This window comes from Equus caballus, chromosome 1 (genome assembly GCF_041296265.1).
Source record: "Equus caballus isolate H_3958 breed thoroughbred chromosome 1, TB-T2T, whole genome shotgun sequence".
Lineage (NCBI taxonomy): Eukaryota > Metazoa > Chordata > Mammalia > Perissodactyla > Equidae > Equus > Equus caballus.
In genome coordinates, this window is record NC_091684.1 from 110909067 (window position 1) to 110925651 (window position 16585).

Sequence of the window (16585 nt, forward strand, 5' to 3'; positions counted from 1 at the left end):
TTTACATTGTTCCTTTTAATCCTCTTATTAGTTTTAATTCCTCATTTATTTTATTTTATGTTCTTGGAGTATTAGCATAGCAGTGTGACAAAATACAGTTTACCTTAGGTTTATCAGGCTTTAAGCTTTAATGATGTTTTTAGATCTCTACCCCAACAGATCATTTTGTCTGCTTGCTTGAAGATCATTATTTCAGGCATTAGCAGGTGTTAGTAAGGCTGATGTTGATCCATCTGGCTGTGTCTGATGAAATGCTTGGCCATTTAGGAGGTCAGAAGTGGCAGCAGACTGTTGACACCGTTGTACTTGGTGGCAGTGCTGGCATTTGCTGTCTCTGACTTTTCATCTTATGAGAGAGCATATGCTTTGAGTCTTAAATAGCTCGAGGTAATACCGAGTCACTTGTTAGTTATTCTGGGACTTGACTGGCCTCAGGAGAACAGGGCCACTTGGCGACAGGCAGCAGACCATGGGGCCGTGAAGCTTCCAGTTCTAGCCTCAGTCAATGGCATGCTCTCACCTACTGAGTTTCAGTCTGCCCACAAAACTAACCTAGTTCTTCCAGCTGCTCGTTGGCTTTCTTGTGGCAAGACAAAGCACATTTTTCTAATCCTCATGAAATAAATTTCCTTCACTTTTTTATTTTTGAAAGAAATTTGATCATAATGTCCCATTCTGGATTTCTGCCACAGATCCTTTAGTGAACCAAAGATGGTTGAAGTAAGATTTAAATATAAGAAATTTTTATCTATAGAGTTCAGGCAGAATTATTATGGGTGACAAGCTTTTAAATTAATGAAATTTGTGCCCCCAAGTCCTGTTAGTATTTGTATCACTTGTGTTGCTCTTCTTGTCTGGGGCTATAGTCTTTTTTTTACTATCCTTAGAAGCCGTTAACTTCTAAATCTATGAACAGTGAATATTATTGGCGGAAATTACATAACTAACTTTTACCTTTGAACAGTGACAGCTATAATATTGCCACTAAGTATTCTTTTACCTCTGAATTTTATTTTCCCAAGAAATTACTGCTTATTAAAAGATAGCTTATGATTAATTTTTCTGCATAATGTTTCATCACAGTAACTTATTATGTTTACTTATATACTAATTACATGATATACTGAAATGTTTTGTGAACTCTGGATCCAGTCTCAGAATTGGAAACCTGCTGTTATCCTGTGTAGACTGATGGAATTGATTTAATTGGTTTTTCCTTTCCTTTTTGTTTTCTCCTCTCTTGTAGTCAAGAGCTAATGACTGATAAGTTTATCTTTCCATATGGGGGATATTCACTTATTTACAGATTTTTTTTTTTCCATTTTAGTTCCTTTTAAAAGAAAATTTAGTTGGAAAAGTGCTTTTTTCTTCTGGTAACTAAGTAACACTGTATTGTTTCATCTCTAGGTTTGAGTTCTGGGAAGATTTTGAAGAAGACCATGGGAAAGGGAGAGAGAATGGCTACCAGAGTCTTCATAAGGTGCTAGAGCCTTTCCTTCTCCGGAGAGTTAAAAAAGATGTGGAGAAATCCCTTCCTGCCAAAGTGGAACAGATTCTCAGGGTGGAGATGTCGGCCCTTCAGAAACAGTATTACAAGTAAGTTATTGGCTAGGTTAGGCCTGAGTTGGAATTAAGATTAGTGCCATGAAGCCATGAGATAGATGATTTACCAAAGAAAATCTTTTTTTTTTTTTTTTTTTTGCTGAGGAAGAATGGTCCTGAGCTAACATCTGTTGGCAGTCTTCCTCTGTTTTGTATGTGGGACACCACCACAGCATGGCTTCATGAGCAGTGTGTAGGTCTGCAGCTGGGATCTGAACCCGCGAACCTGGAGCTGCCAAAGCAGAGCGCACAAACTTAAGCACTATACTGCCAGACTGGCCCCCCAAAACTGCTTTTTTCAGTGAAGCCTCAATGCAGATTTAAGTAGCAATTTATTTATGTTTAGAAACAGGGAGCTATATTATTCTTGCTTTTTTATTTGAGTGAGAATCTGCACAATACTTTTCATTATCTAAGTGGTCTGAACTTTATGTTAATTCTTAATGCTGATCCCATTACCAATAAACAGGCATATTTTACTCATTCATATATTTCTTCCCTTATTCACTCATTTATTAGAATGCTGCAACGTGCTAGACATTCTGCTAGATACTGGGACTATGAAGATGAATGGAATGCGTTCTTGCCAGAAGCCTTGTTGTTTAGTAGGGAAGACAGACTAGAGGCAGATAATTAAAGCAGGCTGTTGTTTAATAGCTGATTCATAAGCAGGAGGCTGTGGAAGTTGAGTAGGGAAAGTACTCACCTCTGTATTGGAGGACGAAGACGCTTTGCTTTCCAGCATTCCAAGTGGCACAGGCAGGTTATGGACTTGGTTTAGATTATGTTACAGGCAAAATGGTGGGCTTGGGACAGAGGGTGGAATATAGCATGCTTGTCAGTTTAGTTTTGCTGATGTATAAAGTTGGATCTGGAATAGTTGGAACTAACTGTATTGCCATGAAAATTATAGTCTTTTAAAGTTAGAGGTTTGGTAATCTTTCTAATAATATTCCCCCTTTGATCTTAATACAACTGAGTAAAAGCAAGATTTTAATTTTCAAAAATTACTATCTGACGCTTTTACCTAACACTATCTTGATTTTTTAAAAATCTTTTTATTATAGGAAATCTCAAAGTGTGCACAGAGTAGCATGTAGTCGTGTACCCATAATCCAGTTTCAACAGTTCTCGCCTCATGGTCGATCTTAGTTCATCTGTATCTTCTTCTGCATCCCCATTCCCACCTCCAGATCGTTTGAAAGATATTTTTTCTTTTGAAAATGTCTTTTTCTGACTTATCTCACTTAGCACAATATGCTCAAGGTCCATTCATGTTGGATTTTTGACTTTTTCAAAAGTTTTGACCAGTGAGATTTATTTTGGTATGGTTATGAATTCATTGATGAACATATTTGTGTTTCATCCTGTTGTGGTGATTATCTATGCTCATGGTCTGATAGCCCGATTTGTACCTGTGTGAGCTTATTCAAGTTGATTCTGAGTCTTTTTGGCATAATCCTAGTAGTAGTTGATAGCTTCTTTGCTTTTTGGAGTGGTAAAATGTTTAGATTCGCCTTGTATAGTTCCTTCCCCAGAACTGGAGTCAGCCACATATCCAGCAAGCTCTCTATACTGTTTATTGGAAAATGGTATTTGGAGACTGCAAATTGGACACTAGGGGTGCTTTTTGCAACTGCATTGGACATTATTGACAGCTCTTTTCAGTGGACATAATTAGGAAATTTGTTTTGTTTTTAAAGGTAAAAAATACATCATAAACTTTTCCCAATTAAACAGTACAGAGATTTTATTTGACCTTATATCTTAAACCCATACCAAAAAATTCCCCTTCTCAACTGCACCTACCTAATTCACCCCACACACACAGTCTTAGAATAATAGTGCCAGCAATATGAATAACAAAAACAGGTTAAGATTGTGTAATAGTTGTTTTTCTTTTTAAAGGTATATGCTACTAGAAGGATAAGAGTCTTAAAGCACTTGAGAGAGTTTTTCTTCTCCGTGGTTAGGCTACCAGCTAGATACAATGGTTTGTTTATTTCATTGTAGTTCTCTTTTAAGAGACTGCTTTGTTTAACTTTCTTTCATAATTATTTATAATATTTATCGAATTCCAAAGGCAAAGCTACAAAGCCTAGTTTGTTCAAAGGTATCTAACTTCTTATACTTGCTCTCCCATTCTCATCTCTCTTTCCTTTAGGTATTAATTGTTGTTATTCTTTTTAATCTGTATCTTTCCTCTATTTTTTAACTTTTAAAATATAGGCAAATACAAAGAACTTTTTTGTTACCTCCCTCCTCTTATATAAATGATAGCATACTGTATACGTTTTTCTGTGCCTTACTTTTTTCCACTAAATGATATGTGCTGAAGGAATACTCCATACTAGTTTAAAGAGATACTCCTTTCCTTTTACAGCTGCATGGTGCTCCATTGTGGATCTGTAGTATAGTTTATTCAACCAGCCCCCTAGTGGTGGACATTGGGATTGTTTCAAATACTTTTCCTTTTCTAAGTAGTGCTGCAGTGAAAATCCTTGTGCATTCTTCTTTGAGGTAGATTCCTAAAAGTGTGATTGCTAAAAGTGTAAAGAAATTTCACTACTCAGAAAAAAGCACTTATAATATTTTAGGGTTTATGGGTAAAGCTTTTAGAGTCATGTGCTACATAATGACATTTTGGTCAACAACAGACCACGTGTATGATGTGGTCCCATGAGATGAGTGCCATATGGCTCAGGTGTGTAGTAGTGCGCTATACCACTTAGGCTTGTGTCAGTACATCTGATGTTCACACAACAATGAAATTGCCTAAAGTGTTTCTCAGAACATAGCCCTGTCATGAAGTGATACATGACTACTGTACATGGATATACATGAGTATATGTGTATTTCTCCTCCCCTCTTACCAAATTGGGATATAAAACATACTTATTATGAACATTGTATCATGTAAAATACCCTTTACAACATTTTAAATGGGTACATAGTTTCTGTCTTATGATATATCTAATTTATTTAACTGATCTTCTATTTTTAGACAACTTATTTCCACTTTTATACTGCAATAAAGAGTGCTTCAGTGACAGTCATTGTTTTACATGTATGTGTGTGTGTGTGTGTGTGTGTATATATATATAAAATTTCCTTTTAATATTTCTGTGTTCAGTCAGATTGAAATACCCAGTAGAATGATTAGTATTCTCAATATGCCTGGAGTTGTGAGGGGTCCTGGTTAGGTGGCAAGAGATGCAAAATTAAGTGTCTCTCCCTGCCTTTTCAACCTTCCCCCCCCCCCCCCACTAATACTACCTGCTCTTATAATCTTCTGGTACCCCCAACTCTCTATTTCTTGGAATCTAATAATATCATTATCGTCTTAATTTGCAGATGGATTCTGACCAGGAATTACAAGGCTCTTGCCAAAGGAACAAGAGGCAGCACATCTGGGTTCCTTAATATTGTGATGGAACTGAAAAAATGCTGCAACCACTGTTACCTGATTAAACCCCCTGAAGAAAACGAAAGGGAGAATGGACAGGAGATTCTGCTGGTGCGTGGGGACCTTGTTCATAGTTACTTTCTCGAAGACAATTTAATTTCTATAGATGCTTTTTATCAAAATGCTCTTTTTCCTCCTTGATGACTCTTCAAGGAGCAGTAAAAGAAGCTTTAAAGAGCAGATGAGAAAAGTTGAATAGCTAGGAAAAATCTGGAAAGTATAGTGTCACAGATACCAGGTAAAGAGCGTTTCAGGAATTGCTTCTCAGCCAGATTGCAGATGGCTTCAAAATGACAAAGATGATTTAAAACATATGAACTCTTAGAGATTAAGGGCAGATTGAAATATTATTTTGAACATGATGATTGGAATGTTTTTTCAATCTTCAGTCCCTGATCAGGAGCAGTGGGAAGCTGATTCTATTAGATAAACTGCTGACAAGACTTCGAGAAAGGGGAAACAGAGTACTTATCTTCTCCCAAATGGTGAGAATGTTGGATATCCTGGCTGAGTACCTGACTATTAAACACTATCCTTTCCAGGTAAGGATGCTGTTACTGGGGTCTCTCCCTTCCCCCCTCTCTCTGTCTGGGTTGTATGCTTTGCTTGCTGAATTATCCTAAAGTAGAAAACAAGAGTTTTCTTGCCTGAAACAAATTGAAATTAAGATTCCAGAAGGGTCTTAATTTTTGCTTCCTGCCTTTAGGCTACCATGTAATGATGCTGGTTATGTGAAGATCATCCTTCTTTTTTAGGGGCCTGGAGGGTGGGGATTAGAGAAAGGAAAATTGGGCAAGAGAAAAGCATGTTAGATGGTGTTTTCCATCTCTGAGTTGTAGTAAAAGTAGAGAAGAAGGAAGTGTGAACCTGATTACAGAGGCCCAAATCCTAGAAAGAAAGGAGAAGAGAGGTGACAGTGTTGTACATTCACCCCAAAGGAAGTTGACTGGCTGTGGGGCTGGGAACTGAGCAGAACAGTGCTCTTGAAACCTTGCTGGTCCCTGAAGCAAGTGGCGATGGTGCCCCTCTTTGGAACTGTCACTGCAGATTTCATCTTCATTCAGTTTATCTACTTGAGATGAGAAAATAAAATAAGGGGAAAAAAAGAGTTTCTTCAGTATAATAGTATTTTTCTGGGTGTTAGAGTATGGGAAACTTTCTGCTCTATTTATAGACATGCATACAATTTACCTTGACTTTTGGCATAATAGTTTTATGACGCTTTGATTTTTAAGATTTATTAAAATTTTTTTCTGTTTAACTTTGACTGGGTAGACTGTTCTACCACCTCATGTAATTAGCTGGTATTGAAGAAGCTTAGAGTCAATGATTCCCTCCTAAGAAGGCTAAGCTTTTTTCTTTTTTGAGGAAGATTAGCCCTGAGCTAACTACTGCCAGTCCTCCTCTTTTTGCTGAGGAAGCCTGGCCCTGAGCTAACATCCGTGCCCGTCTTCCTCTACTTTTTTTAATATGTGGGACTCCTGCCACAGCATCGCGTGCCAAGTGGTGCCATGTCCGCACCCGGGATCTGAACTGGTGAACCCTGTGCTGCCGAGAAGCGGAACATGGGAACTTAACCACTGTGCCACTGGGCCGGCCCCTAAGAAGGCTAAGCTTTAAAACTCACTAACAAATTATCTTTCAAAATGCCCTGAAAGGCATTGTTATATCCATAATACCTTCTGAGGTCTTTCAGTAGCAGCTGTGTTAGAATATAGTTTAATACTGTGCTTTATTATCCAAGAAAAGTAGTCTACCTAAAGACAGTTATCTCTTAGTGCATCTGATCCCTGTGAGCTTTCAGGTCTAGCTAATCATTTGGTATCAAGAAAAATAATACGTTACTTTCCTCTCTAGGGAATAAGTAGACTACAGTCCACTCAGGTTTATCCTGCCTAATGTCTTCTGTTAATGGGAATATTAAAAGGAGGGCATTTGGGTTTTCTCATTTCAAATAATAAGCTATGAACCTGCCATTTAAACTTATCTTTGAGTTAAGGCTCTGAGTGGAGTTGGGAGTCAGAAAGCAGAAAGGGGTTCCAAAGTCTGAGTTTGCTTGCATTCTGCTGGCTCTGGGTCTGGTGGGCAGAGCTCTGAGCGGGGGAGATGTAGGTCCTTCCACAGACTCTGCTCCCAGCCAGAGGGGAACAATGTGAAAGTGATTTAGAGAGTGAGAAATGCTTTATATGTACAGCATATAGGTAATAATTCTTCAGTAGTTATTTTATATTTTACATGGTTTCTCTGTGGTGGCATTGTTCTGGATCTGGAGCTGACATATACTCTAATAAAAGGAATTATGCACACTAAGTAGATGCCAGGGATTCTAATGCATTTTTGCTGCTTGAACACTTGGCACTGATTTTAGAGTGTAAATTTTGGAAAAGCTGGGATATGATCAACTTAATTTTAACATTTTCAGTCTTATGGCATACGTTTTCTGAACAAAATTGTTTAAATAACTTTTTGGTTTGTGTAGCACTTAATAACTGGGCCCCATTAGCTGAGAAGCATCATTGTTTGGCAGGAGTTAATTATTAGGTGACCAGTGGTAGTATTTCCTAATCTCTTCAGTCCTCACAGATGTAGAAGCAAGCAAAACCTCTGAGCACAGTGTGGGTTGCCATCTTTCTCCTTACGGGTCCTTGCAGCCATTGTGATCCTTGGATAAACCTAGATGGCCCTGTGAATCAGAAGCTTCTGACCTTGAGTTTGTAACCAGAGAGCTTGGGGCAAGTAGAGTGTGCTGCTTAAGCACAGCCCCTTGACAGCCAGTGCATTCTGGTTATTTTTACTCTGCGTGTTGCAGTGATAAAGGTTGCAAGTCTGGTGTTCTATTCTGAGTGTGGCTAATCTTCCTACCTTATGATTTTCTTGTTTATTTTTGCAGCGTCTGGATGGTTCCATCAAGGGAGAAATCCGAAAACAGGCGCTGGACCACTTCAATGCAGATGGGTCTGAGGTACACCAGGCATGGCTTTGTTATTTGGGCAGCTTGGGCTCTGTATCAAGGGGAAAGCCTTTTTAGCTAAATGTATTCTGTTTGAGAGACATTTCACTATGCAATTCTCCTGCCTTGAGAAGGGAATGAGAAATCACTAATATAAAAGATGCCTCTGAATTTTGTTGTTTGTCAATCCAGAAAAGCATATGCATGCTTGTTTATCTCCTCTGGTCTGGATTAATGACAGGGTTGTTCTGATGTCAAACGAGTGTGCTCTGGTGACTTCCAGATACCAAATTTCTGGGCCTAAGGCAAGGGTTGGGGAGGGCTGGCCAGTAGGATTCATTTTGACATGTATTTACATCAGAAGGTTTTGATCTGTACTATTTTGGTGAGTGAGGCTTGAAAAGTATGTTTGCCATGTCTCAGATTTGTTGGACTCCTGGTACAATGTGACTTAATGTTCTTGCTTTGACTAACAGCAACACTTGTTAATCAGTAAGTGTCCAGCTTAGATTTGGCATTATGAAGTATTTTGTTTTTAAGGCACGTATAGAAGAGCTATTTAGGACAAATTAGAAACCATGGTAACATTGTAGTTTGTGCATATCAAACTATTGAATACCAGGGGATTTGAAAGAAGTGGGGTGGGGAGCACTTTGGTGTTGGTGACACTGTAGTGATGTGTAGAGATAAAGGAAGCAGAGGAGGGAGCCAGAAGTAGAACCAGTAGTAATTTGGAGAGAATGTTAGAACTTCTGAAGCCTGGGCCACTACTTTGTACAGATAAACAGACTTAACTTTCTGCTTTCTGAAGAGCTTTAAAAGCGCTCTTGCTGTCTGTGTCTGCTACTCCAGAATGATGTGACCTCTGCCTCTCGAATTGCACATACTCCTATTTAGAATATAGTGTTCTGTTTCTTTAGCCTAAAATTTTAGTTCGCCTTGCAGAGCCTTGGGCACTAATCTCTTCAGAACCAAGGCTCTGAATAGTTAAGAAGAGGAATTGAATTACTGAAAACATTGATCATCGTCTAATTCCTAACCCTCCTTTGTCTCCTGTTTCCTCAACTATAAAATCACAATAATTCCAAAAGTTACTTCCTAATACTGCTGTGAGGATTAAATGTGCTCATCAGTGTACAGTCCCAAGCACATTGCCTGGCGTATACAATCATGTGCCGCATGACGACGTTTTGGTCAACGTGGACTGCGTGTACCATGGTGGTCCCATGAGATTAGTACAATATAGCCTAGACATGTAGTAGGCTATAGCATCTAGGCTTGGGTCAGTACACTCTCTGATCTTCTCACAACAACAGAATTGCCTAACGATGCATCTCTCAGAACATATCCTCATCGTTAAGTGACCCATGGTTGTAGTAAGCACTCAGTAAATGTTAACTATTTTTATTATTTAGTATTTATTGAAGTTGGCTTTATGTTCCCTACTCTTAGTTTAAAAAATAGAATGAGTGGAATGTTTTGTGTTTTTCTTTCTCAGAAAAAAGCTAGAGTTGCTTTTTTTATGGTTCTCAATTGATCTCCCCTACCCTGTGGCTATATATAAAATACGGGTTCTCTACCGTTTTCTGCAAACCTATCTTTTTTAATTAATTGAAAAAATTAAATACTTTATCATTGGGGGAAAATAGTTTTGCACATTTAGAAAATTGGAAGCTGGTGAAAAGTACGGGGAAGAAAAATTGTACAAAACTCCCATCCCAGAGACAACTTGCTATTCACATCATTTGAGTGTATTTCCATTCATACTGGATGGAACCGTTTATTTCTTTATATATTTATCTGACTGGGATCATACTACGTATAGTTGTGTTGTCACCTTTCATTTAAAATTGTACTCTGAGCATTTTTCTCATGTCATTAAAGATTTTCAAAAATTGTAATTTCTACTATTTTTTCATACATGTACCACTATTTATTTAACCACTTTATCATTGTTGGATGTTTAGTTAAGAGGATATGAGCGTTTTAAAAAGATTTTTGATACATTTTGCTAAATTACTTTGCCCAGTTTATATTCATACTGTTTATGTATGAATATTTCCATTTTACCTCACCCTTAGCAGCACTGTTTCATAATTTTTAACCTTGTCAATTCGATAATAGACACAAATGACATCTCATTATAATTCATATTCTCTTTGATAAAGAGTGACATCAAAAGTGGTTTATATGATCATTCAGACCCCAGATTTTATTTAAGGTTTAGGTATCTCGTTCTAATAAGTGTTCACCTGCAGACTTCACTTTAGAGCATGGTGTTGCTTGGTATTTCTACCAAGAGTCCCAGAGTATGTGCTGCCTCAACACACCTGTTGATCAGTTCTTTATTGGAATTATTTAAAGTTCTTGTGGGACAGCTATCTCCATTTTTATTTCTATGGCATAATGTTGGCAAATGTGACTATTGGAATGTGGAGACCTTTTCATTGCATCTGTGTACGTATATTAGAAGTACCCACTTATCAAAATGTAACTCAGAACTACCAGTTTTTGAGTGCCACTTCTGTGCCAGAAAGGTGTCAGCCTTTGACACACATGATTAAACTATCTGAAAATAGAAGTCTGGCTTTCTTTTTCTCTGGCTCGTATAGTTTATTCTCTGCCTCCTGCCCATATTTTCTGAGCACTCAGATGCAGGCGGGTGGACTGTGCCTGCCCAGTGTCTTATCGTTGCTGTGGAAACTGAACTGTGTCAGTGCCTGGGTCTTTCCCACACACGGCTCTTCAGCCACACCTGCTCTGGTTTTCTTTGTGCATGTTCTCTGGGATTGAGGATCCTGTGTTTCTCAGCAGTTCCATCATGTGATCCTTAGTGCAGTGTTTCTGTATCCGCGCCAGCCTAACAAATGGGTGGATGTTTGCATAATAAAGTTTCCTTATTTCTGCTGACTGCCTTACATGGCAGAATCCACCTTTACCTAGAAAACGAGTACCTAGGCAACTTGCTGCAATGATCCCCTTGATAATTAAGTTTGTCTGGTTTTTGTTAACTGCTTGTATACTAGTTTTAGCCAGGAGAGAACACTAATTCTTTCGTTCCTGTTGTCTTACCAGAGTCTACTTTACTCCTTGGTTCACTGCACTGACTCTTACCTCTTAATCAAATGAAAATACACTCTGCCATCAAGTCCCTGACATTCTTTTAGCCTCCATAAAGTTTGTCCATCATATCTCACTTTTCTTCACACCTGCAGGGGTTTCCAGGTTAAGGGCTTATTGGACTGTGAAACTGTTTCTGAGAAGGCCACTGCATAAAGTAGTATATTGCATTGTGTACAGGACTTCTGTTTCCTGCTCTCGACAAGGGCTGGTGGCCTGGGAATCAATTTGGCTTCAGCGGACACAGTTGTCATCTTTGACTCTGACTGGAACCCCCAGAACGACTTGCAGGCACAAGCCCGAGCCCATAGAATTGGTCAGAAGAAGCAGGTCAGTGGTGAGCGACTTCTGGATGTGGCTTGGGGGAGGAGGAAAGAAGGAGTTATTGAGCCCTTTCAGGGTGTTTGTAAAATGCCTTTTTTTCCTATTTTGCTGTCATTTCCTGAAGGGTAGGTGTCTGTTTCTTAATTAGTCCAGAGAAAATGTCTTTGGGGCTAAGATGAACCTGTTATGGAACTATTCTCTTTCACTGTTTGAAAAGTATGTCACCAGTGACTTTCTGGTTTACCTCAAGAAAGAGATATGATGAATAGACTTAGAACTGAAGTTTTTCTCTATTTTAATAGGGAGAAATTGTTAAATATTCTAACGTTGTTCAAGATGGTCTGTTGTTATTATACATGATAATGTTAGCTCTGAGCTAGGTTGAAAAGTACATGCTTGTTTCCTTCGTATATGAATCTCAAAGTCTGCAGTAGTATTGGGTAACTCATAAGTTTCTCACTCAGAGATTCAGTTTTGGTGAAACTTTCCATCAATGAAACTGATTATTCTTTAGCAAGATTTTTATCATTAGAACAAGGCTGTGATAACAGTTCTTTAGAGGCAGTATTATTTAAGAATGTAACCTGCAGATAGTAAAAATATTGCATGTACTTAAGTTGCCTATTTGGCTGGATGGCTTACAGTCATTTATGGTAATAGCAAATCTTTTTTTATTTCTCCTCTTGGTTTTAGACAGATGTACCTTTTTTTTTTTTTTAGTCATCAATCATAAGCATAACGTTTCCTTTTCCTACAGGTAAATATTTACCGCTTGGTTACAAAGGGGACGGTTGAGGAGGAGATCATAGAACGGGCCAAAAAGAAGATGGTATTGGACCATCTGGTGATTCAGCGCATGGATACCACTGGTCGGACAATCCTGGAAAACAACTCAGGAAGGTCCAAGTAAGTGCCAGAAAGATGGGGGAAGTGGGAAGAGTCAGACTGATTTTGCATTAACCTTTGATAGAATTCATCCTTCTAATAGGATTCTCTAGAACTGACGTTAGTCTGTTAGTTACCTGCAAAAGGCCAAGCCAAGACCACAAGAAGACGGCATTTTCATTTTATTTTGTTTTCCCTATTTTTCCTTTTCTCTCTCTTTTTTTTTTTCCACCTGTCAGCCCTCTGCTTACGTGTTTTCTCTTTCTTTCCTGCCCCTCTCTCTTGCCTTTTGCTTTTGGCTGTACATGTGACATATGACACAGCAGCAGCAGTGGCAGCCGTGTGCACCCCATTAGGCTTTGATTGCAGCACGATGTTGCCTTGGACTTTTTAGCAGTGAGAGTGCACCAGATTGAATTGGCAGCTGATTTCTTACTATTGGTAAAAATGTTTGTGTGGATATTGTTATTTTTCCTATTAAAAACAGAACAGTATAGAAGGGAAGTAGTCAAGTTCGAATTGGCTTTATTTGGAAGCACAATATTTCTCCTGTAGAGGTTGCATGTTGACCAAGTTGTTGAGGGTCTTCCGTGGCAGTCCTGCAGCTTCTCTTAAAGCTGAAATCAAGTGAGCCCTTACTAAACACACTCTTTATAGACAATTTTCCATTCAAGAGGAGCCAAATGGAAAAAGCTTGGTTCTTTTCTTTTGGACCAGAAGTGAGGAGGTTGAAAATTCTTAGTGAATGATAACTTTCTGAGTCGAAGGACAAAGAAATGTTTTCTTTTATGTTGTTCGTTATCTTTCTTTCTTAACCATGTAGTAGGTGAGCAAGCAGGAAAATAATTAATTTCCTAGTCTTCTGCTGAGTTAGGTTTACCACCACAGAGTCATCCTGTGAATAAAAAAAGAAAAGAAAAAAAGAAGAAATATTTCAGAGATCATTTTTCTTGGGGCAGAATTTATATTTTCACCCTTTATGAAGGATACATATTCTGTAGAACTCCATTGAGGTTGACATTCCTAAGAGATTACAACTATATTTTACTTCTACAGCTCAAATCCTTTTAATAAAGAAGAGCTGACAGCTATTTTGAAATTTGGAGCAGAGGATCTCTTCAAAGAACTTGAAGGGGAAGAGTCAGAGCCTCAGGTAATTAACAATGTAGAAAATGTTTTTTGACAAGTATTATCTGTGAGAGTCTACATTTTTCTGGAAGCAGATTGAGTCTGTGTTAGAGGCTTGTATAAAGAAATAGTAATTACTTGAAGGACATAGCTTCTTTTTTCAATTCTGGAGCTCAAAGCTCTTACTAAATTGAGTAGGAAAGAATGAGAAAAGCATTTGAGGATGCTGTCTTTGTCTGTTTTTATTCCATTTTCTTGTAATTTCTGAAGTTTCACCTTGTCATTTGTATAAATAATAGTTTGAACTTTGAGGTGTAAAGGATGTAAACCTGAGTACTGTAGAAGTAAATGGAATATCAGAAAGGAGATTTAGTTTATTTGTGCCAAACACTTGCAGTCAGTGCTGATCACTGTTGCCATTTTACCGTATTTGGGTTGCTTTTTTCCTTTAGGAAATGGATATAGATGAAATTTTGCGTTTAGCTGAAACGAGAGAGAATGAAGTATCGACAAGTGCGACAGATGAGCTTCTATCACAATTTAAGGTATGAAAAGCATTGTGGGAGAGAGTCCTCAGCGTTGATTCATTAACTATTAATAACTAAAGTCTGTGAGTACTTCCTGTGTGTGAGGCACTGTACTTTTATCTTCATCTTAATTGACTCATATCTTCAGTATCATTCTCTTGAGTTCCGAGTATGCTGTGAGTGTAGATTCGGTCTTCCTCATGAAGGTAACCACTGAAGTGGTCCATCCTGCTCAGAGTCAGTGAGTAGAAAAGTTGGTGAAGAGGGCTGAGAATATGCTGTCAGTGGATAGGTGGAGAACTAGATAGTGTGGAGCTCTGGGAGAAGAGGAGGGTGGTAAGGGAGACATTAATAGAATCCGATGACAAAGGTCAAAGGTGTGAAAACAGAAGGTGACAGTTGGGAAGCTCTTGATAACTTGGTGGGGTTTTTTTTAAGAGCAATTACAGGGTGCTCAGTGGTAATATGATGTAACAGAAAATTATGTGAGATCAGGACTAAATGCAGAAGCTAGGCACCAGATGAATAGGAGGTGGCAGCGTTGAGTATAGACATTAAAAACCTTAGTAAAGTGCACAGTGAAGGTAATTTATGAGCCTAGAAGGGCCAAACAAAGTAAGGTTTTTGAAAGATGTTACCAGGTTTCTAGGTTTTTGGAAAGAACTTGAGAATAGGGAGACACCGAAGGTTCTAAGCAAAGAAGGAAAATTTGATGACACATTGCCCCAGAGGAGACTGGAAGGGATAATCAAAAGCCTAGCTGGAGGAGATGGCTTTTGAAAGAAAAAGGAAAGTCCACTGTAGGGAATGGGAGGGGAGAGAAGATGTGGGAATTCCAATTGGTGGTAAAGTAAGTCAAGTATTTGCTGGAAGTGGAAAAGACTTGGGATGGCCATAGGTGGGGCCAGGAGTTGCTGGGAGGAGCTTCATAGGGAGTGAACTGAATTCCGAAGATAGAGTTTCACCTTGGAACCACTCAGCAGGGTCATAAGACTTTCTCCAGCAATACTTGAGGTCAGGGAAATTGGATCAGTTGGCGATCCCAAGGTGGGAGATTGGCTTGGGAGGTGTTGGAGGTCAAAGTGGCAAAGGCTTTCCAGGTTCAAGTGAGAACGTGATTGAAAGGATTGGCAATGGGCTGGTTGCCTGCAGGTTAGTGAAGCAGGGGAGATGTGGAGGTTGTAATGATGGTTAAGTGTGGCGGAACCATTAGGATTAAGGGAGAAGTGAGTGAAGTGTTCGGAAGGAAGCAGTATTGTGTGAAGAGGTCCAAGGTTGGCCACAGGTAGACGTTATGTCAGTGGAAGAACAAGGAAGGAGCTAAGCGTGTCAGAGAGCTCTAGGACCAGAGTTATGTGTCTGAGGATGTAGAGGACGGAGGTGAATTACTGCTGTTTCAGCTGGATTCAACTTCGATGACTACTGCTCCCTTCTTAAACAGACGTAATCTTGACGGTGTCTTGGTCAGAGTATCATATGATTATTTAGGTCTAAAAATTTCTGTATATTACAGGTTAATCAAAAGCAGTCAGCACATTGCAGTGACTCTTGCCTTACTAAAGCCCTTTTGGCCATTATGTTTCAGCACCTGGGCAAGTAATCTGATTAAAGTAGGAGTCGGCTAACGCTAGGAGCTCTCTGTTTCTGGAGTGATGCAACTGAGTGGACTTTAATTTTTCCTGATGATCCTTTTCTTTTTTTTTTTTACCCTAGTGTAACGTGTTTGAAGGGCAGCAAATATTTTCTTGTGACAACTTAAGATTTCCATTTTCTTTCATAATAATGACCAACATATGTATAACCCTTACTATACTTTAAGTACTATTTTAACTCCTTCAGTCCTTACAACAATCCTATGATGAAGTAGATACTAGTATTATCTTCTTTTGTAGATGAGGAAATAGGCACAGAGAGGCTAAGTAGGTTTCTTAAGGTCACACATAGGTGGAGTTGTGATTACATCGTAGGCAGGTGGTCTGGCCTACAGTCTGACTCTTAACCACTGTGCCACCCTTGGAAAAGTTAAATTCCCAACTGTATGAACTACCAACATATATGTGTATTTATATCATTTTCATCTAGCTGTTTTGAAAATCAGGTCTAAAGGAATTTATAAACAGTGCTTAATTTAAGAGATTGGTCAGATGATGATTTTTTTTTTGATGAGGAAGATTGGCCCTGAGCTAACATCTGTTGCCAGTCTTCCTCTACTTTGTATGTGGGATACTATCACAGCATGGTTTGACGAGTGATGTGTAGGTCTGTGCCCAGGATCCAAACCCGCAAACAGCAGGCCGCCAAAATGGAGTGTGCAAACTTAACCACTATGCCACTGGGTCAGCCCCAGATGATTCATTTTATGAAACAGAAAAATGTTAAATTTTCAATCTCAGAAATTATACCTCTTGTTTTTTCTTGGAATTTAAAAAATCTGGTTGTAAAGATCACGATATCTTTGTTGGAAGTTAGAGATAATTTTGGCCAGAAGTCATGAACTTCTGTGTTCACTGACGGTCCAAGTGACTTTGAGGGATGGAATCTCCGAAAACTCTTTTGTACTTCATTCTAGTCACAAAGGCTAGG

The 16585-nt window shown here is 38.8% G+C and overlaps 1 protein-coding gene across 12 annotated transcripts in view; it reads left to right on the forward strand.

Moving 5' to 3' along the window:
- The window catches only part of CHD2 (chromodomain helicase DNA binding protein 2), a 112530-nt gene that overhangs the window by 56037 nt on the left and 39908 nt on the right, over window positions 1-16585 (forward strand). For all 12 annotated transcript variants that reach the window (XM_070267280.1, XM_005602813.4, XM_023650829.2 and 9 more), the window contains 8 exons: window positions 1408-1596; window positions 4957-5119; window positions 5458-5610; window positions 7959-8030; window positions 11319-11468; window positions 12220-12368; window positions 13404-13500; window positions 13928-14020. In XM_070267280.1, coding sequence (XP_070123381.1) covers window positions 1408-1596; window positions 4957-5119; window positions 5458-5610; window positions 7959-8030; window positions 11319-11468; window positions 12220-12368; window positions 13404-13500; window positions 13928-14020 — 1066 coding nt within the window. The remainder of the gene's footprint in view (window positions 1-1407; window positions 1597-4956; window positions 5120-5457; window positions 5611-7958; window positions 8031-11318; window positions 11469-12219; window positions 12369-13403; window positions 13501-13927; window positions 14021-16585) is intronic.